We start from the raw sequence: 25,936 nt of genomic DNA, 5'->3' as shown, positions 1-25,936 counted from the left end.
AAGTGGCGGCGGGTTCCCCGGGTTTCCCTCCCAGCTTCAGTCAAAGGCGGCTCCGAGAGTTCGGCAGCCCGCCGGGGTCCTCAGGCCTGGCTCCCGGGGCTCCCGGGACTCCCAGGATTCCCCCTCCCCCGGCCGCGCTCAGCCTGCCTCCCCTCCCCCCGCCCCGCCCACGGCCCCTCCCCGCCAGTCCCAGGTCCCTCCCCTCCCCCCTTATCTCTCCCGCCCCCCGCCTTCCCCCCTACTGCTCGTTCGCCAGTTCCGGTCACGTTGCTGGGTGTTTACGCCTGGAGCCCGCCCCGGACCCCCCCCGCCGCCCCGCGCACTCGGCGCCCGGGAGCCCCCCGGAGCCCGGGCCCGATCGCCCGGCAGCCTCGCAGTAGCTGATGGCGCCACAGCTCCGGCGGGCGCTGCGGAAACCCGGGCGCAGCTAGCGCGGGGAAGAAGAGCGCCTCCCCCGACACAGCCTGGCCCGGACTCGGGGCCCCGCTGGCCCGTCGCTCCCTCAGGTCCCGAAGGTGAGGAGGCCGGGGGGCGTAGGGGGTGGGCGCCCGGGTGGGGAACCGCACGACCCGGGCTCCTGCTCCCCCGGGAGGGCGGGCGCTGGGCTGCGCACCGCAGCGCGGGAGGCGGACAGGACCCGCGGGCTGCTGGCAGAAGTTGTCCTCCGCCGCCCAGACTCCGACCCTTCCTGGCCCTGGCGAAGAGTCCACAGCGGCCCGAGGTGGAGCCACAGCCACCTCCTGCCCTCTGCCACCGCACACATCTCTCTTTCCGCCTGCCTTTCCCTGTCCTCCCTGGGTACCTCTCTTCCCCGTCCTCCTTAGTCTCCACATCCCCCCACTGCCTTCGCTGGGAGTCATATGCGAGGTATAAGCAGGGCAGAACATTAAGACTGAGGGGGTGGGGGCTCCAGTTTCCCCAGGCATCCCACTCCCCGTGTCCCTGGATCTTCAGCTCCACCGAGGTTGGGGCTCCAGGGATCTTCAGTGGAGAGAGGAGCCATAGCCTAGAGGTTTGCGGGGAGGAAGGGCCCCGGACTGGGGAAGACCACAGGACCTCCACCCCGGAACTGTGGCTCCACAACTGGCCAAGTGACCCCCACCCTGCAGAGAGTCCCAGACATTTGTCAAGGGCTGACTTTTTGTTCCCAAGGCAAGTCCCCAGGAGAGCCAAGGACTTGGGGGGAGGGGGAGTAATTATTTTTTAATACGTGTACTGCCTTGGCTTGGTGAAGCCCTGCCCTCAGGAAGCTTATGGCTTAGAGCAGAAGCCAGGTTTGCACATGCACAGGAGCACACACACACACACACACAGTAAAGTGTGATACAAGGCAAAATACCTGGGAACATAAGGAAGGAGAGCCAGCCTGGTGTGGTGGGCCAGGGAAGGCTCCATGGGAAAGGTAGCACTTGAGCAGGGCCCTGAAGGATGGGTCAGGTTTCAGGAGGCAGCAACAGGGTGGGCGATAGTGAGGGGATGTCCATGGCTAGCAGTAAGAGGTAGAATCTGAAAGAAGAGTTCAGACTGCAAATGTGGACTGTGTTTAGATTGTGAAGGGTCTTAAATGCCAGAGTGAACCCCCAGTGGGGTGCTTCCAGTTACCAGGCACTGTAGTTGTATATTTTGAGCAAACTGCTTAACTTCTCTGAGCCTCAGCTTCCTCATCTATGGAGGGGATATACTAATAGAACCTTCAGTGCAGGGTTGCTGTAAAGATCAGTGAGTTATTACGGAGTTCGGGTTAGGACTTAGTCCTGTCACTGCTGAGGGCCTCGGTTCAATCCCTGTTCCGGGAACTAAGATTCTGCAAGCTGGCTGGTACAGCCAAAAGAAAAAAAAAAAAGATAAATAAGTTAATAGTCATAAAATAAAATAAGAGCAGTGTCACCCATTTTTTGTTATTATATAGGTATTATTACCTATGCACTGATTTTTTTTTTTTTTCAACTTAGCCACATGGCTTGCATGGTTCCTTGACTGGAGAGCAAACCCAGGCCCTTTCCAGTGGAAACTCAGAGTCCTAAACGGTGGACACCAGGGAATTCCCCTGATGATTATTATAATAAATATTGTTGTCTGTGTATCCATGTCTGAGAAAGATTTCTTGAGTTCCTGCTCTCCTTCCTACTCCAAACCTAAGAGTTAGGTAGTGAAGAGGAATGATAGCCAAGAAAAATAAAGAACATACTAATTCATTTATTTATCCATATATTACCGTGGCTATCTTATCTAATATACCTGCCTGGACTATAAGAATGATAAACATAGTTTAACATTCTCCTCAGTTGGAAAGATCCCCTGGAGAAGGGAATGGCAACCCACTTCAGTATGCTTGCCTAGAGAATTCTATGGACAGAGGAGCCTGGCGGGCTACAATCCATGGGTTTGCAGAGAGTTGCACATGACTGAGCAACTAACACGAAACAAGAATGCATACTTAAAGAATCTGAACAAAATACAGGTATTTGAGTGTTCAGAACAAGTACAAGGATATGTGTTGACTCAATAAATATTTTCAGTCCCAAAGAGAAAAGAAACCCCAAGTATGAAATTGAAACTGGGTCAAGAGAAACAGTCAGGGGCTGCAGCGTGGCAGACAACACAAACTCCATGTAAGCAGAAAGCAAGAGGCTTCAATTCTGGTTCATCTCCCAGCCATGGTGTCTGCCTGAGAGAGAGATGGGGGCAGCAGAGACCAAGGGAAGCAGGTCTAAGGAAAGGAGGAAGTCAGCTGCTCAAGGAAGAATTGAGCTGTATAAGTGGTCTTCAAACTTTTGGTTAGTGGAGGCCCTTTCTCCAATGAATTTGTATGCACAAGCCCATCATATAGAGAGGAATAAATACAGCAAAGCTTCCAGTCCTGTCTTCTGCCCTCAAACCTCTTGGCAACATCTGAGATCCCTTTACAGAACTCAGGTTCTATGGAGCAAATTGAAAAACACTGTTTGAGATGATTCTTTGAGCCCTGAGTGCTATGATTCTGTACTTTCTGTGGTTCTTTCAACTCAACAAGCTCTAAGAACTGGAGAGGAGAGAGAACTACAGTTTCTTCCTTGTCCAGTCTGTGGTAGGCAGATAGCTGAAGAAGGAAGGGATACCCATAAGCTCCGCAAAGGTAAGCAGGAAATGAACTCATTTTCAGAGATCAGGAGCCCTGGCCCTAGAAAGTTAGAATTGTGCCAAGGTCACAGAGTTCCTGGGCCTCAGACTTTGTTGATGGTTGAGGACCTGAGAGATTTCTCCCACCAACTTCACCAAGAGGGAAAAATATTTGTAACTTTCAAACAGAGAAGCATGTCAAAAATACTTGGAATCTGGTGGCTCAGATGGTAAAGAATCTGCCTGCAATGTAGGAGACCTTGGGTTCAATTCCTGGGTTGTGAAGATCTTCTGGAGAAGGGAATGGCAATCCACTCCAGATTCTTGCCTGGAGAATTCCATGGACAGAGGAGCCTGGCGGGCTACAGTCCATAGGGTTGCAAAGAGTCGGACACAACTGAGCAACTAACACTTTCACTTTTTTGGCAGCCCAGTGGTTAAGACTCCATGCTTCCAGTGCAGGGGATACGGGTTCAATCCCTGGTCAGGGAACTAAGATCCTGCATCCTACATGATGTGGCCAAAAAAACAGTTTTTCTTAATACAGTACTTGGAGTTAACTCTATAAATTATGAATCTTGTATTACAGATTCGTTTTTATTCTTGATGACAATTCTTAAAAATGAACTTTTTTTTTTAATCAAACTAGAAAATTCAATGAAAACTAGGTGCACTAGGAGAAGGTGGGCAGGAGAAGGTGGGCAGAAGAAACAATGCAGGCCCTGAGGTGGTCAGGATGGTGGGCAGACGCCAGGGACCCTTCTCACCAAGCACTTTAATCTGGGAGTTTGAGCATCTCAGGCTGGGTGTGGGGAGAAGATGGCACTGAGAACTCTAACCCGTCATCTGCCACCACTGGCCTGGACCAAGTCCTCAGGCAAGAGCATCTTCTGAAACCTGGAGCTTCCAGCACTGCGTATCTTTGCAAAAATCTGACATTTTCCTGGCTTGGGCCTTCTGAAGCGCCTGTGATTCCCCAGCAACACAGCAATCTGTGTCGTCCCTGGTTCCTCCTTCCTCACCCTATCCTCCGCCCTCCCCCAAACAAACTAAACAATCACGTCTAAGAAAGAATATTTGCCAAGATCGTTTGTGACCCAAATATCTGCCCTGAGAAGAACAGCCTACCTGGTTGGAAGCAAACACTCAAGTCCTTCTGGGAAGGTGCAGAAACAGCTGGCTGGTTCAGTCTCTCACCGTGGCCAGGGTCTGCTCTCCAGGGCTGTGTGGAGAGGGCTTTACCCTCCAGAAATATTTGCATTTCAGCATCAGGGAACAGACATTTTTCTCTCTTCATCCTAAGCATAGGTCCCCACACCTTCATCTTCCAGGTGCATGACAGTAGAGAGACAGATGCAAGAAAAGCAGGAACCCCCCCCCCAAAACACACACACACACACACACGCACACATACGTGCACTCCTAGAGGCATGCACGCAGGTTCAGGTATATGTACAGACACAGAGGCACACACATCACAGCATAGATATACAATAGCACAAACATAGTTCACCTGTTTCTCACCAGATATGCACCAGATTACTGACTGTCTGTTTGACATCTATTTGTCCTTGTTTGAGGTCTCCTGAGCATGTCAAATCTAACATGTCTCGGGCTGGAACCTACCTTTTCTGTAAATCTGCTTCTCTATCAGTCTGTCCCAGCCCCACAAATTCACTCACTCATGGATTCTATGTATACTTACTGCTACTGCTACTACTGCTAAGTCACTTCAGTTGTGTCCGACTCTGTGCGACCCCATAGATGGCAGACCACCAGGCTCCCCCCTCCCTGGGATTCTCCAGGCAAGAACACTGGAGTGGGTTGCCATTTCCTTCTCCAATGCATGAAAGTGAAAAGTGAAAGTGAAGTTGCTCAGTCGTGTCCGACCCTCAGCGAGCCCATGGACTGCAGCCTTCCAGGCTCCTCCGTCCATGGGATTTTCCAGGCAAGAGTACTGGAGTGGGGTGCCATTGTCTTCTCCGTAGCTCCTATTTGCCAGAGTCTATGCCAGGTATTAGGGAACAGGAAGAAACAAAACAGTCCTTCATCTTATATTGCCAACAATCTGGCCGGGGAAACAGATAATAAGCAAAAATGTGATATATTCATGTGATGGTAAGTTCATGAGAAAAAAAAAATAGGGAATGGAGAATGACAGCGGATTCTGTTTGCTTGTTTGTTTGGGCAGCAACACACAACTTGTGGGATCTTAGTTCCCCCATCAGGGCTCAAACTTGGACCCTAGCAGTGCAAGTGTGGAGTCCTAACCACTGGACCGCCAGGGAATTCCCAATGGTTCTATTATATATATAAACGCTATATCATTTTATTTTCCTTTTTTTTTTTTTGACTGTGCCACTCCCTATGGGAGATCCTAATTCCCTAATCAACAATCGAACCCACACCCACTGCAGTGGAAGCTGAGTCTTAACCACTGAACCACAAAGGAAAGTGAAGTCCCTCAGTCGTGTCCGACTCTTTGCGACCCCGTGGACTGTAGCCCACCAGGCTCCTCCGTCCATGGGATTCTCCAGGCAAGAATACTGGAGTGGGTTGCCATTTCCTTCTCCAGGGGATCTTCCCAACCCAGGGATCAAACCTAGGTCTCCCGCATTGCAGGCAGACGCTTTAACCTCTGAGCTACCAGGGAAGCCCAAGGCTTCCCTGACCGGAAACGAACCCGGGCCACGGCGGTGAGAGCGCCGAATCCTAAACACTAGACCACCAGGGAGCAACAGTTCTGTCTTAAATCAGGTAATCAGAGATGTGGTTCAGCAGTAAAGAATCCACCAGCCAATGCAGGAGACCAGAGTTCAATCCCTGGGTCGGGAAGATCTTCTGGAGAAGGAAATAGCAACCCATTCCAGTATTCTTGCCTGGGAAATCCCATGGACAGAGGAGCCTGGCAGACTACAGCCCATGGGGTCACAAAGAGTCCAACATAACTGAAGAACGAAACAACAACAAATCAGAAGAGGGCCCTGAACTAGAGTCCTGAATGCAGGGAAGGAATGTGCCCTGCGGATATCCTGGAGAAGCACCTTTCTGGAAGAGGGGACAGCACTGACAAAGTCCCTAAGGCTAGAGTGTGGTGGGCAAGTTGGATAAAAAGGAAGGAAGCTAAAGTGACTGGGGTAGAGCCAGCAACTGAACAGTGCGAGATGAGGGCAAACAGAGCCAGAGGTGACTGGGTTTCAGAAGAACTTTGGGTTTGGTTTTAAGTGAGATGGGAGGGTTTTGGTTGAGGTCAGAGAGATGTCATCAGATTCGCTGAAGGAGGCCATTGCAGGGGTATACCAGAGGGATGGTGGGATTCTCTGGTAGCTCAGCTGGTAAAGAATCCGCCTGCAATGCAGGAGACCCCGGTTCAATTCCTGAGTCAGAAAGATTCCCTGGAGAAGGGATAGGCTACGCACTCCAGTATTCTTGGGCTTCCCTGGTGCCTCAGCTGGTAGAGAATCTGCCTGCAGCACAGGAGACCTGGGTTTGATCCCTGGGTTGGGAAGATCCCCTGGAGGAGGGAAGAGCTACCCACTCCAGTATTCTGGCCTGGACAATTACATAGACTGTATAGTCCATGGGGTCACAAAGAGTCGGACACGACTGAGCAGCTTTCACCAGAGGGATGGCAGGGATGGAGACAGTGAGACTTGACTGGATTTAGGATTTTTTTAAATATGTGTATAGGTATTTATTTGTATGTATGGAGTGTGTGTGTGTGTGTTAGTCACTCAGTCATGTCCAACTCTCGGTGGCCCCATGGACTGTAGCCCACCAGACTCCTCTGTCCGTGGCATTCTCTAGGCAAGAGTACTGGAGTGGGTTGTCAATTCCCTTCTCCAGGGGATCTTCCTGACTCAGGGATCAAACCTGGGTTTCCTGCATTGCAGGTGATTCTTTACCATCTGAGCCTCCAGGGAAGCCCATATGTGTGTATGTATGGAAAAGACTTTGATGCTGGGAAAGACTGAAGGCAAAAGGAGAAGAGGGCAGCAAAGGATGAGATGGTTAGATAGCACCACCCACTCAATGGACATGAATCTGAGCAAACTTCAGGAAATAGTGAAGGACAGGGGAGCCTGACGTGCTGCAGTCCATGGGGTCATAAAGAGTCGGATACAACTTAGGGACTGAACAACAGTGCCCAGTCGCTTCAATCATGTCCAACTCTTTGTGACCCCATGGACTGTAGCCTGCCAGGCTGCTCTGTTCATGGGATTCTCTAGGCAAGAATACTAGAGTGGGTTGCCATGCCCTTCTCCAGGGAATCTTCTCAACCTAGGGATTGAACCCACATCTCTTGTGTCTCTTGCATTGCAGGCAGATTATTTACCCACTGAGCCACCTGGGAAGCCTCAAACAACAACAAATGTATTTATTTATTGATTTGACTGCCCCAGGTCTTAGTTTCAGCTTGCAAACTTTTGGTTGGGGCATATGGGATCTAGTTCCCTGACCAGGGATCGAACCTGGACCCCCTGCATTGGGAGCATGGAGGCTTAGCCACTGGACCACAAGGGAAGTCCTTAGGGTTTTTTTTTTTTTTTTTTAAGGTAGAGATAACAGGATTTGCAAACAAGTTGGCTGTAAAGTATAAGAAAGGAATCAAAGATGACTCCTAGGTTTTTGGCCTGACCAACTGAGTTCCCTCTATCAAGATGGCAATCACCTGGTCAGAGCAGACTTGGAGGAGAAATCCTAAGAGTTCAGTATTGAGACTTGAGGAATGGTCTTGAGAGTATTGAGAGTTAAGTCTGAGGGACCTATTAGACACCTAAGTGGTGGTGTTAAGAAGTTAATGGTGGTGTTAATTTGGGGGTCAGCATATAAATATTGGGTTGGCCATAATATTTCATTCTTTTTTTTTACTCAGTTCATTTGGATTCTTAGTAAGATGCTATGGAAAAACCTGAACAACCTTTTTGGCCAATCCAATAGCATTTACAGCCATGGGATTGAATGAGGTCATGGAGGGAGTGATTATAGAAGAGGTCCAGTGGGAAAGATGAAGAAATAGGAAGGATCCAGTAAATGTGCCTTCATACTTGAGTTTCCCAGACTGGAAAGCTGGGAGACATCCTAGACGACGTCCCTTTCCCCATGAGCATGATCTAATACAGCCTATTCCGTCTTCCTGCCAGTTCTACCCCCAGAATACACCTGGACCTTCTCTCCACCTCTGCCTCCATCATTAGGTCCAGGCCTGCATCATCTCTCACCTTGGTAACTGCTCCATTTCCCAGTCTGTTCGTTCTGCCCCCTCTAATCTGCCCTCCAATGATCTTTTTTTTTTTTTTTCCAATGATCTTTTAAAAACACAAATCATATCATGTTCATTTCTTGCTTAAAGTCCTTTAATAGATTCCCAATTCATTTAGCATTAATCCACAACTCTTAACATAGTTTACAAGTCCTTGGGAGATCTTTCACTTGCGAAACCTCACTTCCTGCGACTCTCCCCTAATACTTTACACTTCAAATTTCACCACCAGTGGCCATGTCTCCATTGCTCAAGACCACATAAAACACTTAAACACAAAGCTTGGGGACTTCTCCAGTGTGGTCCAGTGGCTAAGACTCCTTATTCCCAATGCAGGGGGACTGGGTTCAATCCCTGGTCAAGGAACTAGATCCCACATGTTGCAACTGAGTTTTCATGCCTCAACTAAAGATCCCGCATGCCACGACTGACCAAGCACAGCCAAATAAATAAATCAACTTAAAAAAAAAAAGCTTGGCATATAATAGGCACTCAATAAATGTAAGCTATCATGATTATTCTACCTCTGGGCTTTACAGATGCTGTTCCCTGTTTGAGATGCTCTTTCCTTTACCCTTCTAACTCCTCCTCCTCCTTCAAGTCTGTATTAGTGTTCTATTGCTGCATCAATTTATTATCTCACAGTTTCCAATGATGGGAAGTCTGGCACATTCTACTTGTGTTCCATTCAGGGTCTCCCAAGCCTGAAATCAAGGTGGGCCTGCATCCTTCTCTGAAGACTCATCTAACAAAAGATCTGCTTCCAAGATCCTATTGGTTGTTGGCAGAATTTGCTTCTTTGTAGCTGTAGGACTGGAGTCTCCGTTTTCTTGCTAACTGTCAATCAGGGACCGTCCTCAGCAACTAGAAGCCTCGCTCAGGTCCTGCTGTGGCTTCCTCCACAGGCTCTCTCACAGCTGGGCAGTGTTTCCCTTCTAGTGTGCATGCCTGCTCAGTCACTCACTTGTGTCCGACTCTTTGTGACCCCATGGACTCCGCTGTCCGTGGAATTTTTCAGGCAAGCATACTGGAGTGGGTTGCCACTTCCTAATCCAGATCTTCCCCACCCAGGGATTGCACCTGTGTCTCTTGCATCTCCTGCATTGGCAGTAGGATTCTTTACCTCTGAGCCACCTGGGAAGCCTTTCCTGCTTCTAGGCCAGCAGCCAAATATCCTTCAGGCTTCAGATCTCTTCCTACAGCAAGAGCCCTTTGAACCTGCCTCACCCAGAATAATCTGATTTTTTTTTAACTCAAAGTCAACTGATTGGAGATCTCTGTAAAATTACATCTGTAAAATCCTTCACCTTTGCCATATAACCTAATCACGAGAGTGAAACCCGTCATAGTCCCAATCCCACCCACACCCAAGGAATGGGGATAAGATAGGAGATTGTGTCTTCCAGGGGCTGGGAATCTTGGGGACCATCTTGGAATCCTTCTTGCCACAAAGTCTCAGCCTAAAATCATTTCTACAAGGAGACCTTCCCTGACTCCTAATTTAAACTAGGTCCCACTTTATATTCTTACACATTACTCTGCAGATTTCTTTCATGGCTCTTATAGGTTGTCATTTTTAACTTATTTGTATTGTTTGTTTACTATTTATTTATTGGGCTGCATTGGGTCTTAGTTGTAGCAGGCAGGAACTTCAGTGCATCATACGGGATCTTTCACTGCAGTGCACAGACTCTGTGGGCTTGGTTGGTCCTTGGCATGTGGATCTTAAGTTCCCCGACCAGGGATCAAAGCTGCATCGTTGCCATTGCAAGGCAGATTCTTAACCACTGGACCACCAGGGAAGTCCTTATTGTTTGTTGAATGCACCTATTTATTTGTTTGATTCTCTCCTCTTCACCCTGTGAGCTCCATGAGAATAGAAAGCAGGAATATTGCTTTGTTCATCACTGTGTCCCTGTACCCAGCACAGTGGTTGGTAATGTTAGATCACTGAATGAACGCATGATGAGCAAATGGCAAATGTGGGCAGGGATTAACCTCCTCACACGTTAGACAGAGAGGAAAAGGGATGAAGCGTTGATTGAGCCGGGTCCTCTGCTACATGCTCTATAATTTCTTTTTTCATTTAACCCTCACAATCATCCCAGGACTGTTACTATGAGTAGCCTCATCTTATAGAAAGGGAAAGCAAGGTTCAGAGAGGTTAACTTTCTTGCCCAAAGATACACAGCAGGGAACCGAAAGATCTAGGATTCAAACCCAGGACTGTTTTTGGTGTAAATACTGGGAAACTGCTTTGGATTCAAAAGACTTGGCTGGAGAACTGAATCTGCTGTCCCTCACTGGCCGTGCGAACTGGCACGAGTCGCTTCCCTTCTGAGCCTGCATCTTTGTGAAACGGAGGTGGTGGTGCCCACTGAAGAGCGGTTGGCAGAAGTAAATTCATGTGCATGATGCTCCCTAAACATAGCAGAGCGGACAGTAAATGTAACCAGTGATTCCCACAAACCAAAGAACGCCCCCACCCAGCTTTCATGAAAGCTCACTTGGTTGGATTGGGAAAGCCTTGGAGGTACAAGGACAGGGGGCCCCAAGAGAGGAACCTGTGAATGTGAGGTTCCCATTTTTCAGTCCTCCTGGCTGTGCTTCTACCAAGGACAAGCTGGATTTGCAGAGGCTTACCAGCAATTCTGTATGAAGGAACCATTGCTGAACAGAACAATCCATCAGCTGGTTTTCTTCTCCCCTGGCCAGGCATTCCTAGGGCAGGTGGAGGAAAGGCCGCCACAAGCTTTGGGAGTCCCTGGCAGAGGAGGCATGAGCTCTGAGACCTGGACGTCAGAGGTCTGAGCTTCCGCTGCCCTCTGCCTCCTGTTTTTGCCCTCTGCCTATGCTTTCCCAAGACGCTGATCATCCCAGAAGAGACTCATGGGGAAATGGGGCAGGGTCAGAAGAGGGAGCGCTGGAGAGCCAGGCCATCATTAGGATTCGGGGATGTAAGTCTTCCTTTCCCATCAGAGTGTCAGAGCTTCCACCATGGATCTACGCCTTGGGTCTCCTATCACCCTCCCCCACTCCCCTTGGGAAAAGGGCTTCTACTACCTGCCTTCAGCCCGCAGAATTAGTGCTAGTGAAACATTCATCAGACCTTCTTCCTCTGTGACCTAGAAGAGCCCAGAGCCCTGGGTTGAGGTTAAGTCAAAGAAATGGAATTGAATTGGAGGAGGGTTGTGCTGTAACCATCAAGTGCGTACTCAGTCACTCAGTCGTGTCCAACTCTTGGCAACCCCATGGACTGTAGTCCACCAGGCTCCTCTGTCCATGGGATTTTCCAGGCAAGATACTAGACTGGGTTGCCGTTTCCTCCTCCAGGGGATTGTCCTGACCCGGGGATTGAACCCGCATCTCCTTCATTAGTAGATAGGTTCTTTACCACTGAGTCACCTGGTAAGCCCTCTAACCATCAGTCCTGCCAACTGATGGTTGCCCTTGAACAACCATCAAGGGCAGAGCTGGAGAGGGTTCAGGAATCACCCTCTCTACAATCCCCTAATTTTACCCAAGAGAAAACCAAGAGCCTAGAGAAGGGGAGGGCTTGCCCGAAGTCACACAGCTGGTTAAGAAGCAGACTAGAACCCAATCTCTGTCTCTCTTTACTGACTTTGCTGCTCCGTTCCTTTTCCTTGCTGAGATATAGAAGAGGCTAAAGTTTCATGGGGGCAAGGAACTAAAGTCGTTCCCTCTGAGCCTCTGGTTCTTCATCTGTTGAATGGGAATAATGATACTTCCTGCCAACACACCCACTTGCTTCAGATGTTTCAGTGGGTAAATACAGGGGACGTGACTTCAGGGCCAGAATCCTCTACCTGGTACAGCAGGACCCCAGATTGAAGATCACTGAAAGGATCTGAAGGTGGACAGGGTGGATGGGCCCGGAAAATGTGGGTTCACCTTGTTATCCTCCCCAGGTGGGGCCCAGGCCTGGGTTGCCATGGATACCGTGTCCCTGGAGCATCAGATCCAGAGCGTGCAACGCCACATCAGCTTCCTGAAAAAAGAGCAGATGGCCCTGCTGCGAGACCTGCACCTGGAGATCCTGAGGCTGCAGAAACGCTGCTCGGGTGAGGCCTGGAGGGATGCTGGGGGGCGACTGTCAGCAGCAGCACTGTCTCTGATGGGGTGTCCGCCCTCAGCCTCCCTAAGCCAGGCAGGTGTTCATCACCCCTTTCTCTTGGTGAAGAAATTGAGTCTTGGGGAAGTGAGACACATGGAACGTTCAAGCACCTCCCAGCCCTAAAAAGCCCTCAGTCTTGGACTTCCCTGGTGGTTCAGTGGTTAAGACTTCATGCTTCCATCACAAGGGCCGCGGGTTCGATCCCTAGTCGGGGAACTAAGATCCCACGTGTTGTGTGTCATGATCAATAAATAAATTTATTAAAAGAGATACACAAAAAATAAAGAGAGCTGACAGTTCATAGGCAGGTCCATGCTCAGCTTGAGGTATAAGTGATGAGGCCAAGTATCCCACACTGTCCCAAGGAGTAAGCACTTCCTCTCCCTGAGGGCTGAGTAAGATTTAGACATGCTGAGATATTATGGGGCAATGAGAATGGAGAAAACTTTGCAAAGGAACAGCATGGCAACATCCAGAAGGTAGTAAGTCAAAAGTTCATGAAAAGTTCTATTTGACCGGATTACCCTCTACTTAAAGCTGATGGGAAATATGGCTGGAGCCAGAACATGGAAGACCTTGACCAATATCAGGATGGCTAAGAAGTTTGGCCTGTCCTCCTGGGTAGTAGGGAGCCACTGAAGGTTCTTGAGCAACCTCACGCTACATTAAGAAACTCAATCCAGCAGTTGTATGGCAGATGAATTGGTGGGAGAGGGAGGCAGGGGTACTAGTGACAGGTCCAGGGGAGAGATAAAGGGGGATGGAAAGGGGAGGACCAGTGGGACACAGAGGGACCTGGCAATCAGTCAGATTTGTAAGCAGGACAGAGGGAGGCAACAGGGATGATGTAAACCTCATGCCTGACCTCAAGTCTCAGCTGCATGGCCGTCTCAGAGGAATGGCTCTGGCCCAAATGCTCACCCTTCATCTTCAAATGCAAGCCTTAGAGCCAGTGATTCAGTGTCTCAGCTGGAACAGCACAATCTCAACATTGTACAAATATGTAAACTGAGGCCCAGAGACAGAGAGTGAGCATCACAATGTATCAGAGTCAGGATTAGAACCTAGGGCTCCACATGCCCAGTCATGAAGCGTCTGTGGCTTTTTTTTTTCTGGACACACCACGCAGCTTATGGGATCTTAGTTCTCTGACCAGGAATCAAACCCTCGCCCCCTGCAGTGGAAAAACCGAGTCTTAACCACTGGACCACCAGGGAAGTCCCCTCTGCTGCTTTCCACTCATCCTCTCCCCAGCATACTCAGATTTCCACTTCCCTTCCCTCCCTTACTCATGGGAGTCTCCCCCTTCCCCAGAAAGAAACTGAGGCTCAAAGGGTTTTAGTGACCCGGCTGGCTTCTCAGTCTATGGCACGAGAAGCCACCAGTCCTGACTTTCAGCTACCACAGTCCCCTCTAGCTCTATATATGGGTTCAGTTCCCACCTGCCAAGACCAGACTTCTTGTCATCTCCCCCAAAGCCTGATAGGCAGCAGAGGCCAGCCCTTGGGGGCATGGATGTCCTACAGCGTCTCATTCCTGCCTGATGCCACTTTTTTACTGTAGTAATGACATTAAAGGGATATTGACATGAGTGAACCCTAAGACCCTGTAGCTGTTTCTCTAATTTCTTTTTGCTTCATAATAATTCTGAAGACCTGGGTCCTTCCACTCAGGATGCAGGCCAGGATCCCAAGAAAATAGGTTGCTGTTGTTCAGTCACCAAGTCATATCCAACTCTTCACAACCCCATGGACAGCAACATGCCAGGCTTCCCTGTCCCTCTCTATCTCCCGGAGTTTGCCCAAGTTCATGTCCATTGCATCAGTGATGCCATTCAACCATCTCATCCTCTGTAAGAAAGTGTAACAGGCAGGAACAGAGCACTCTCAGCCCCCACCCTCCTTTTCAGACAAGTATGGGCCTGCAGCCTCTTGCTTATTGATTAAGGAGATAAAAATAACTCTGGGCTGGCCTGGAGCAGCCACTCATGGGGCTGAAATGACTGAATAAGGCCCTTCCTCCAAGGGGTGGAGGAGAGAGGGGGAGAGGAGAGAGGACAAAGGAGATGTTTTTAAAAAGAGATTAAAGAGGGATCCAGAGAGTGCAAAAGGATAAGAGTGAGAAGGGGCTGGTATAGGAACCAGGAGGGCAGGGCTTAGGGAAGAACCTGCCCAAGAAGGGGTGATAATTCTAAATTAAAGGGGCTTGAGAGGTAGGTGGGTGTGTTCTGGTTGGGAAGGTAGCTTGGATGATAATAAGAGCTGACTCAGCTAGACTGAGCCCTGTATTTCTTTTCTCTTAGTAAAGAATCTGCCCGCAACGCCAGAGACCCAGATTCGATCCCTGGGTCAGGAAGATCCCCTGGAGGAGGAAATGGCAACCCACTCCAGTATTCTTGCCTGGAGAATCCCATGGACAAAGGAGCCTGGCGGGCTACAGTCCATAGGGTCACAAAGAGTCAGACACCACTGAGCGACGAACACTTTCATAGGTGAGAAGACTGAGGCACAGAGAGGTGTTGTCACTGGCCCGAGGTCCCACAGTGTGTCTGACCTCACAGTGTGTGTGCCTGCTAAGTCGCTTCAGTGGTGTCCGACTCTTTGTGACCTCATGGACTATAGCCCACCAGGCTCCTCTGTCCATGGGATTCTCCAGGCAAGAATACTGGAGTGGGTTGCCATGTCCTCCTCCAGGGATCTTCCAGACCTAGGGATCGAACCTGCGTCTCTTGCATCACCTACATTAGCAGGCGAGTTCTTTACCACTAGCGCCGCCTGGAAAGCCGGTGCCCTCATGCATACTCATCTAAATCACCGGGACTCTGGTTGGAAAGGGAGCAGGGAGATTTGATGGATGAGGGAGTGGAGCCCAGCTACGATTCTGTCTCCCCTCCCCCAACTCTGGTGGTTAAAGGCTAAGGAGAAACAAGCCCACAGGCAGTTAGTGACAGAGCCAGAGTCCCTCGGGCTACTCTCCAAACCTAGTCCAGGGCCCCCCTGGGTTTACATCCCAGGGCCTTGGAGGAGGGGCCAGGTTGGCCCCAGGAAGCCCTGGGGGAGGTTCAGGCTCTGGTCACAGCAAAAGGCCCAGGCACTCCAGGCTCTCTGTCTCCTGGAAACAGTTGGCCTCCCCAGGGAAGGCACCTCTGGTAATGCCCCTGGTATCTAGAAGAGCCTGGTGAGGGCAGCGAGGAGGGGCAGGCGGAGGGCCCACAAGGTGAGTCTCTCTCTGTTGGTACTGCCAGACAGTGGACCCGGGGATCCGCTACTTCCCCCCACCCCCGCCTTCACATCTTCTCCCTTTGGGCACAGACTGCGTCCCTGCAGGTACACGCAGGTGCGCCCGAGAGGTGCCCTCCGTCACAGGCAGCTGCCCCTCCTGGGCTCCCTCCTGCTCCTCTCCCAGCCCTTGAGCCCTGATGGAGTTGGGATGCAGTGGGGTGGGGAGTGGGCTGGAAAAACAATCAGACTCAGCTGGCTGAGGGGCGGGGCATGCTGGGCTCAAAGGGATGGGAACTGGGGACAGGCGGAGGAGGAGACTGCTCCTGCACTAGTGCCCTTGAGGGGCCCCTTGGCTGCTCCCCACCCCCCTCCCCCGCCCCACCCGTATGCCCTCAGCACCAGGCTGAGAGCCACTCAGGCTTTGCTTCACTAGGTGGCTCTGTCCTTGAAGCTTCTCTCCCTCCTCCATGGAACGTGGCAAAACCGGGGCTTAGAAAGGGCAGGGCTTGGGTTTAGAAAAGAACCTGGGCACAGCAGTACTGGCTGTGAAACCAGTGAAACACACATGTGCTTTTGGTAAATAGCCACCACCCTGAATCCCCTTTTAGTGTCCCCAGGCAGCCCACCCAGGACTAACTCCAGCCTTCCCAGACTAACCAAACCACCAAAATAGTGGGAGGTAAGAAATGTCTGTTTGTTTTGTTTGAATTGGTGGGTCTGACTCTTTGCAACCCCGTGGACTGTAGCCCACCAGGCTCCTCTGTCCATGGGATTTCCCATGCAAGAATACTGGAGTAGGTTGCTATTTCCTTCTCCAGGGAATCGTCCTGACCCAGGGATCGAACTAAAGTCTTCCTGCATTGCAGGAAGATTCTTTACCAACCGTGCCAAGTCGGACCCTACCCGGACCCACCAATAGACACTGAAAGGTCTGTGCCCTGGACAGCAGGGGTCCTCCAGACTGGCTCTGATTGTTTGGCATGTTAAATATTTGTACACCACCTCTGGAAAGGGGCAAATACTTCCCCCACCACCAGCCCCAAAAGCAAGCCTCCGTCCCACAAGGGTTGAACTAATCTGCAAATTCAAGACATAGAACTTATATTGGAAAGATCTCTGGACTTAGAATCAGGCAGATCAGGTTCCGGTTGTGCCTCTGACACCTCTCTTTCATCTCTTTCCCTCTGGGCTGCATTAAAATAGGTATAGGGGGTGGTTTAGATGATTTCTGAGCATCCTTATTGCCAGTTTTACTGGGTTGTGAGTCTTAATCTCACACACATACTCTTTCTCTGTTTCTAACATACACACAACTGCCTTTTCTTATCTCCGCCCCCAGAACTGACCCATGACCTGGAGATGAGAGAGGCCCAATCGCACCAGCAAGGTAAGAGAACAATTGGTCACCATTTCCCCACCACTTAGGACCCAAGCCTTCTTCGTGCCCAGTCAAGACTTGGGGATAGCCTCACATGCCCACTCAGCCAGGTGACCTTGTGCAGTGAGCAACCGGCAGCACTGCACACGCCTGGCATCCCTGTCTCCATCCAAACTGGGAAAATGAAAGCAGGAAGGAGATGGTTTCCAGGAAGTCCATGTGCCTGACTTCATTCCTTTGTGACCCACCTCCCCAATCTTCCCATCCTTGTGCAAGTGATTCTCATGGTCAGTGTTCACACTCGCCAAGATGCTAAATGTCAAGATTCGACATGATGGCAATAGGAGGTCTTTGACTTCAAGGAACTTAGTCCAGAGGAGGAGAAAAGAGACAAGTGCACATTAGCAAATTCTTCATTTTACAGAAACAGGACTTCTTGTGAGTGTAGCAGTTCCACTAAGGTGTTTGTTTATAGATTATCCCTTCATCCATAAAATGGGGAGCAGTGTGGGGAGATAGCATTCAGTGAGTGTAGAGTTTCAGTTTTGCAAGAAGAAAAAATTCTAGAGATCTGTTGCACAACAATATGAGTATATTAATAGTACTTTAGAGCTAAAAATGGAAAAAGAAATGGCAACCCACCCCAGTATTCTTGCCTGAAAAATCCCATGGACAGAGTAGCCTGACGGGCTACAGTCCATGGGGTCTGAAAGAATTCGGACATGACTGACCGACCAAGCAGACACATCCTTAACCATTTTTAACACACAGTTAAAAATGGTTAAGATGGTAAACTTAGCTATTTAGTTTTTTGCCACAATTAATTTTTTCAAATGGGAGGGGTTGCATTGTTCAGATCTTAATCCCCAGGTTATATGATCTCTGAAAACTAGGTCTGGGTGTTCCCCATTGCCTTCCAGTATAAGCACATTACCTGACATGGAGAGGGACTCGGTAAATGCTTGATTTAAAATGAACCACAAAAGTAGTATTTCTTTGGCCAGAAGGGTTTTAAGAATGGACTTTTTGCCATATGGATGTGCTCCTTATAGATCAACAGCTACATGACCAAGAGTTAGGCACAGGAAAGGCTAGAAGGTTAAAGTAGAATGTTAGAAGCCCTACAAATTACCTGCATGTTCATGCATAAAGATCTAAATACTTATGAACTTGAACTAATTCTTCCGATTATAAGTGGCAGTTGTGGGCAACCTCTTGGTGCCTAGCGCTTGGAGTAAGGGGAGGCACGTCTCCAGATATCAGGAAAGAACAGTTGTGTGACAGCAGTAGCTTTGGGGGCTCTCAGGTGGGTCACGGTAAAGAATCTGCCTGCCAGTTCAGGAGATGCAAGAGACACAGGTTTGATCCTTGTGTTGGGAAGATCCCCTGGAGAAGGAAATGACAACCCACTCCATTATTCTTGCCTGGAAAATCCCATGGACAGAGAAGCCTGGCAACTACGGTCCATGGGGTTGCAAGGAGTTGGACACGACTGAGCACGCATGCACAGTAGTAGCTTTTACTCTACCTACTGTTCTTCCTCTGAAATGGCTTTTGGGATCATCTGGACCCCTGTGCCTCGGGCTGTTGCTTTTTTTTTTTTTAATAAATATTACTTATTTATTTGGCAGCACCGGTGTTAGTTGCATGCAAGACTTTTTTATTTTTTTTTTAAGTTGCAGCATGCAGGATCTAGTTCTGTGAACAGGGATTGAACCCAGGCCCCCTATATTAGGAGCGAAAGAGTCTTACCCACTGGACCACCAGGGAAGAGTCCCCAGTGTCCTGGTTTTTATTCTCTCTCTCACTGGGCCTAAGAACTATTTTTCTTTGTTCTCAGTTTCTATGAAAATCACTTGGGGATTTTCCTATCCCCTTTAGAGTCACCTTTTACCTTCCCTTGGTCACCTTTCGGCTACTGATATCCCCATACCCACTCAAGTGCGCCAGTCCTCGGATACGGTCCTGGCTGAGATGGAGCTTATGATTCAGGAGGCAGGAGTCCTCAACCCTGGGGGTGTATTAGAATCACCAGGGAAGATTTAAGAAGCACCAGTGTGCTGGTCCAACCCGGGGAGAGTCTGATTCAGTCCAAATTTGTTAGGGCCCAGGAAACTGTTTTTTAAAACTCTCTAGGGAATTCCCAGGTGGTACAGTGGTTAGGACTCTGTGCTCTCCCTACCAAGAGCCCAGGTTGGATCCCTGGTCAGGGAACTAAAATCTCACAAGCTACAGCTTCAAAGATCAAAATAAATAAAGCTTTCTGGATGTTTCCAGTGTACATCCAGGTTTGAAACCGAGTGCCATGGGTAAAGACAACAAACATGTAAACGCGTAATAAATGCTGTTTATGAAGGAAGCACAGCACACTGATTCCCCTTTCCGCTCACACTCCCAGCTCTTTCAGCCCCTTGTTCCTATGTGTCTCTCCTTCCCCAGGGCTTTTACACAAGCCCTTCCTTCCGTAGGAAGCACCCTTCTCTTCTCTGTTCACTACTTAATTCCCATTCATCTGTCAGATCCTAGCCTCGTCATTTCTCTGCTTAGAAGCCTTCTCCGATTAGGTCACAGTCTCCTGCGACAGTCGTGGTGTTGGCAGGTGTCACACACGCACCTACACATTCTTTTATGATTATGTACCGTACATCCCCCACTGTGCTTACTGAGAGCTTCGTGAGGAATTATTCACCACCCTATCCGCAATCCCCAACACGACGCACAGAGTCAGGGCTCAACAAATTGTCGTGGAGTGAATAATTGGTCTGGGAAGGGGTTGCTCTTAAGGGCTGCGCGGAAGAGTTAGAGGCTCGGCCAAGCAGGAGGCAAGAGCTAGGAGGAGGAAAAAGGCAGGGGAAGGACTGAGCCCGAGCGCTGCGGGACCTGCAAACGGGGAGGTGCGGGGCTTCGCTCCGACGACTGGTGAGCGGCGCAGGTCCGGCCAGGCGAGGACTCTCACTCTCCCCTCCCTCTCCCCTGCCCAGAGCTGGCGTCCCGGGAGCTGGAGAGCAAGTGCCGCGCGCTGGAGTCGCAGCTGGCGGAGCGAGCAGCGGCCAACGCGGAGCTGCGGAGGGAGGTGGCGCAACGCGAGGCGCTGGTGTCGGCGCTGCGCTGCAGCCTGCGCACCGAGGAGCGCCGCTTCCTGGAGGAGCTGCGTCGCCGCAGCCACCGAGCCACCGTGCTGAGCACGGAGCTGCAGAAGCACACCGAGGCGGCCGCCTACCTCTCCTGCCAGCTGCATGCGGCGCGCCAGAAACTGCAGACTCCGCGCCCGGGGCCCGGCGCCGCCGCCGCCGCCACCGAGCCCCGGATCCGCCGGCGCGCACAGCGGGCCCGCCGCCCGCCCGCCGCCGAGGCCGCCGCGAAGGGCCCTGGCCGGGACTGGGCCGCCTGGGAGCGTGCGGCCGGCGTCCCGGACGACCTCGATGCCATGCCCGACCCCGCGCTCTTCCTCTACGCCCGGAGGCCCCAGCGGCCCGGCGGCCGCAGCCCGCGCCAGCCGCCTCCCCAGGAACCCCCGGACCAAGCCGGCTCGCCAGCCGCGCCCCGCCCGCCCAGTGCGCCCGCGGACCCGGAGTAGGCGCGGGGCGGGCGGGTGGGGAGCCGGGAAAGGCTGGCCCGGGTTTCGACTCAGCTCGGGCCGGGGCGGATAGGGTAGGGGCGGGTCCCTGGGGCCGAGAGAGCCAGTCCCTCCCCCAGGGAGCGGGCGGAGGCGGCCCCTGCTCCCCCGCGCGTTCCAGCCGCCCCCGCCTTTTGTATTTCCCGAGGCTTTGAGCTGTCGCTGCAGCTTTGAGCTCTCCTCTCCCGCCGGGGAGCTCCTCCGCCGGGCCCAGCGAAGGCACTTTTTTTTTCCTTGAAGAGGACTCAGTACCGATCCTTATCTGGTCCCCACCCTGCCACTGGGAGGGGACGGGGCTGGAGTCACGCCCTGACCCAGGAAAGTGACAATCGTTTGGCCGTAGCGGGGAGGCCGGGCTGGCCTACGGAAAGGAACCAGAGTGGCCCTTAGGATCCTTAGGCCTTCCAGCTCCCCGCTGCGGCCTCCCCCAGACCTGCACGGCCGCCCTTCCCTCCCAGCCTGCCTCCGAGGGGCGGTTCGGGCTGGGGGCTAGAGGCTGGACCTTCTCCCCCACATCCCTACCCCCAACTGCTGATAGATCCCTACAGGTGAGCACGGAACACTTTAGAAGACGCCTCCCCCACAGCCTCTGGTGGGGGGAGTGTGGACTTACGGAAGTTTGAACTTCTGGAAATTAGCACCCATAGACCCTTAGAGAAGATTACATAATGGGTTTGGTGGCAGATAACTGTCTCCAATTCTCAGTTCTTCCCGGGTATGTAGACTCCAAGGACACGCCAGAGTCGGGCTGATGGAAGGTTAAAAACTGTTTTCAGGAGGTAGCTGGGAACCTGAAGGCTGCCCTGGGAGTTTCCCTAGTCCTGTTTATTGGTGCTAATTTTGCCCAGCTTCCTAATTAGCTGGTTGCACCCAGAGGCAGGAAGAGGGGCCCTGCTTCTTGGAAGTGGCAGCTGTTGATATAAGTTTGAGTGTGCTGGGGGCGGTGGGCTGGGGGATGGTGGGAACGCAGGTTAGGCCCCGGCCTCGCCCTCGCCAGGACTGCCCGCATCCTATCAGACCTGACAGCGGCGGGGTGTTCAGTGCCCTTTGTCTAGGTTGGGGAGTGGCAGACGAGAAGACTACTGCCCCACCTCCTAACGCGTTTCTCCCCAGCTCCCCCTCACGACCGAAGGCGGGAAGTGCAGCTCCAGTCCGGTTCGTTGCTCGCACCCGAGTCCAGCCTGGAAAGAAATCCCTAGAACCCTGTCGTCTCGTGCAATCCCTCTTTTGTTGGTCGTGCATCAAGTCCGAAGTGCCTGTGAGGTCTTCCAGGGGCCACCAAGGGAGGATATGGGGCAGCAAGAGGCCTTGACCTCACCCACGATGCCCCATCCCAGCAGGTCCTGACCCTCTGCCTGGGGCTGAGACTTCTGCTTGTTGCCCAGAGGTCTGGGAGGTCTCCAGCGGGTGATGAACCCTTTTCCCATCACGGCCCCATGAAGAAAAGGGGGAAAGATTCCCAATTACACCCCCTTTCACTGTATACATTAGAGGGAGCAGGACACCGGTGAGCATACAAACGTGCAGCCCCCTCCTAGCTCAGGACTGCTGAGACCACTGAGCAATAAGCAGGCCTGGTCTGTGTCTGCCACTGGGGCGCCCTGGGGACGAACAGTGCTGTCCAGTCTAAAGGGCCGCGGGAGTGGCCTAGGGTCCTTGCTCTGCCTGCTCCCACCTCTCCACTCCCCAGTCTCTGTGGTTGGACCTCTGCCCTCTATCTCCCCTCAGGTGTGGGTGACTCACGACCCCTTGACCCTTGGCCCACTGCCTTCCTTTTCAGAACATGTCCGAGGAGGCTTCTCTCTCTGCTCGGGGCTGTGCTCACTTGAAGGGGCCTAGGACCCTGGGAAGGAGGAGGGAAAGGGGGTCTTTCTGGAGGCGCCCACCCAAACCCTCATCTTCCACAACCATACTTTCGGGGTGAACTGGGTGACTTTGTGATGTCACTTCTCCTACAAAGATGATGAAGTACTCTATCCACCCACCCACCCGCTAAAAGCCATAGCTCCACCCAGCTGGCCTCCCCCAGCTCTATAGCAATAGGCCTCTTCCTCCTTCCTTCCTCTGTACCCGAGGAGCCCGGCTGGGGGCCACCACAACACCCCTGCCCCACCATCCTCCCTGGTGGCCTGCCTGCCTCTCCCCAAGTGATGCATCAGCACCTCCCCTGCTGTGGCTCTTCCAACAATCAGAGGTGACTCTTGTTCCTGAGCTACTTGGAGATTCCTGCCCCCCGCCCCCCATGAAAGGTCCGGAGTGCTGGGGTGGCTGACTCACTGACTCAGCTGAGGTGTGGGGGTGCCTGGGAAAGGAAATAACGCAACCATCCCTCCCCCCTCCACTCAGCAAGCTGGGGGAAGGTCCAAAGCAAATACAGGGTTCCAATTTTAACAGAAATGCCCCCTCCCCATCCCTCGCCTGGAAATAATAGATGAGAAGCTTTCCTCCTCCAGAACCCTCGGGGCGCCAAATAAAATGAATAAGACTGGGAGTCAGTGGTCTGCCGTTGGCCTCGGTGGCGGGGAACTCCCCAGCCTGGCCCTCAGCTTCTGGCCCTCCCACTCTCCCAGCCTGAGGGACCCACCCTGCCAAAGGAGAGACCCCCCTCCTCGAGCCCCTGACAAGTTTGGATGACTAGAAAGGACATTGCCTTCCCTCTCCCTGTCCCCCCTCCCACCTCTCCCCTCTTTGCTGCACGAATTCCACTGGGGGAGGGGTGTGTTGACACGGACACTCAGGGGCCCTAGCTGCAGCCAGGAGCTGCAGGTGGGGACCCCTCCCCATTCTGGAAGCCAGCCTGGGACCTGTGGGCAATACAGCCTGAGGCTTTGTGCCACTGTCCCCGCTCACAATGGCCTGCAGTTTGGGGCACCAGTCGGGCTGAAATGGGGTGGCCCTTCCCCAAAACAAGCAGCAGACTAGAGGTCCCCCTGAAGGAGCAGAAGGAGGCCAAGAGGGTGTGGAGCAGCACCTCCTCTTTGTGTGGAGCCAGGATTCTCTAAGCAGTCTCACTGAGCGGCCGGCCTTGAGTAGGGGACCTGCAAGGCTTCAGAAACACCCGGCAGGAGCCCCGCAGGCACGGCAGAGGGATCCTGCTCCAAGTTCTCTGTTGGCTGCGCTTTTTAATCCAATGCTTTTCAGAGTGTATTCACTCACCTACAGAAATAGAGCCCTGTGCTTTAGGGGTGACTATCATATGCCTTATTCTTAATAAAATACCTGAAAAACACAGAAGTCAAACTTTTTTCTATGGGCACTCCACCCCACCCCCCACCACCTTATTGGACAGGTCTGTGGAAAGGACGTGGAGGAGACAGAATGGTTTGGGAGTTAGCCAGTGGGGTAGGGGGGGTGGTGGTGAGACTGGGAGCTGAGACTCCCAAGTCCCTTCTATGGATAACCCTCACATAAGGCACGAGGCTCTCAGCTGAGATGTCCTGAAGCTCAGGCTAGCCCGGTCTCTCTCCATCCCACCCCAACCCAAGGGAAGAAGCAAGACCTGAGATCAGAGGCTCCTGGCTAGGGTTGGCAGGGATAGATCAGAAGGGTATTATGCCTGGAATTGCCCATTGTTCTGGCCCAGAAGCAATCCTGGGCTTCTGGACACCTTCGGCAATGCTGGTTCTCCTTCCCTGACACCCATCTCCATCTGATGCAGCTGCGAGAAGCCCAGCGTCCCAGAGAAGAGCCCTGATCTTATCCTCCGCTCCTGAGAGCTGTCCTGGGACTGCCGTTGGGAGCTCAGCACACTCAGCACCTCAGGCCTGCACATCTTCAGTGTGGGTCTGTGTTGTTAATGGCTCCTGGAGCAAAAGTACCAGCTCTGCGGTCTGAGGAAGCAGAGGACATATGGGTTTTGCCTGCAACCTTTCTTCTGATAACAGTACCATGTTAGTCCATGGGCTTCCTACGTGGTTCTAGTGGTGGAGAACTTGCCTGCCAGTGCAGGAGAGACAGAGAGAGGGTTGGATCTCTGGGTTGGGAAGTTCCCCTGGAGAAGAAAATGGCAACCCACTCCAGTATTCTTGCCTGAAGAATCCCTAGGACAGAGGAACCTGGAGGGGCTATACAGTAGGAACCTTGTTGTTGGACAATTCCTGATAATTAAGTTGCCTGGACCCAGCTGTGCCTGCAGCCCATATACTAGTGGCCTTTTCAACTATACAGACCAATAAGCTCCTCTCCCACTTTCATTTTTAAATGATCAGCATTAATTTGTGGGTTTTTATACTTTTTATTTTAACCTAATTTTAGGCATAGAGAAAAGTTGCAATAATGATACAGATTTCCTGTATGTCTTTCACCCAGCTTCTCCTAATGTTAACATCTTATTTTATCAGAGTGCAATTATCCAAACCAAGAAATTAACATTGGTACATGGCATTATGTGAACCATGAAATTCCAGATGTTCAAGCTGCTTTTAGAAAAGGCAGAGGAACCAGAGATCAAATTGCCAACATCCGCTGGATCATTGAAAAAGCAAGAGAGTTCCAGAAAAACATCTATTTCTGCTTTATTGACTATGCCAAAGCCTTTGACTGTGTGGATCACAAGAAACTGAAAAATTCTGAAAGAGATGGGAATACCAGACCACCTGACCTGCCTTTGGAGAAACCTATATGCAGGTCAGGAAGCAACAGTTAGAACTGGACATGGAACAACAGACTAGTTTCAAATAGGGAAAGGAGTATGTCAAGGCTGTGTATTATTACCCTGCTTATTTAACTTATATGCAGAGTACATCACGAGAAACGCTGGGCTGGAAGAAGCACAGCTGGAATCAAGATTGCTGGGAGAAGTATCAATAACTTTAGATATGCAGATGACACCACCCTTATGGCAGAAAGCAAAGAGGAATTAAAGAGCCTCTTGATGAAAGTGAAAGAAGAGAGTGAAAAAGTTGGCTTAAAGCTCAACAATCAGAAAACTAAGATCATGGCACCTGGTCCCATTGCTTCATGGCAAATAGATGGGGAAACAGTGGAAACAGTGACTGACTTTATTCTGGGGGGCTCCAAAATCACTGCAGATGGTGACTGCAAGCCATGAAATTAAAAGACACTTACTCCTTGGAAGAAAAGTTAAGACCAACCTAGACAGCATATTCAAAAGCAGAGACATTACTTTGCCAACAAAGGTGCGTCAAATCAAGGCCATGGTTTTTCCAGTGGTCATGTATGGATGTGAGAGTTGGACTATAAAGAAAGCTGAGCGCCGAAGAAT

General features: G+C 51.4%; 1 protein-coding gene across 2 annotated transcripts; it reads left to right on the top strand.

The window, feature by feature from the left end:
* Positions 1-260: 260 nt before the first annotated feature.
* CCDC92B (coiled-coil domain containing 92B) lies at positions 261-23,943 on the top strand. Of its 2 annotated transcripts, XM_027518379.1 has the most exons (4): positions 261-515; positions 12,292-12,444; positions 17,058-17,105; positions 20,078-23,943. In XM_027518379.1, exons 2-4 carry the CDS (start codon positions 12,315-12,317, stop codon positions 20,671-20,673), a joined length of 774 nt encoding a protein of 257 aa, XP_027374180.1. In that variant the 5' UTR covers positions 261-515; positions 12,292-12,314; the 3' UTR covers positions 20,674-23,943. The 2 variants fall into 2 exon arrangements, with proteins under 2 accessions (XP_027374180.1, XP_027374179.1); XM_027518378.1 differs by lacking the exons at positions 261-515; positions 12,292-12,444 and adding an exon at positions 16,542-16,647.
* Positions 23,944-25,936: the final 1,993 nt, after the last annotated feature.

The sequence above is a fragment of the Bos indicus x Bos taurus genome, chromosome 19 (assembly GCF_003369695.1).
Source record: "Bos indicus x Bos taurus breed Angus x Brahman F1 hybrid chromosome 19, Bos_hybrid_MaternalHap_v2.0, whole genome shotgun sequence".
In the NCBI taxonomy this organism is placed as follows: domain Eukaryota; kingdom Metazoa; phylum Chordata; class Mammalia; order Artiodactyla; family Bovidae; genus Bos; species Bos indicus x Bos taurus.
The sequence above is the reverse complement of the archived record's forward strand: the minus strand, read 5'-3'. Positions and strand labels throughout refer to the sequence as shown.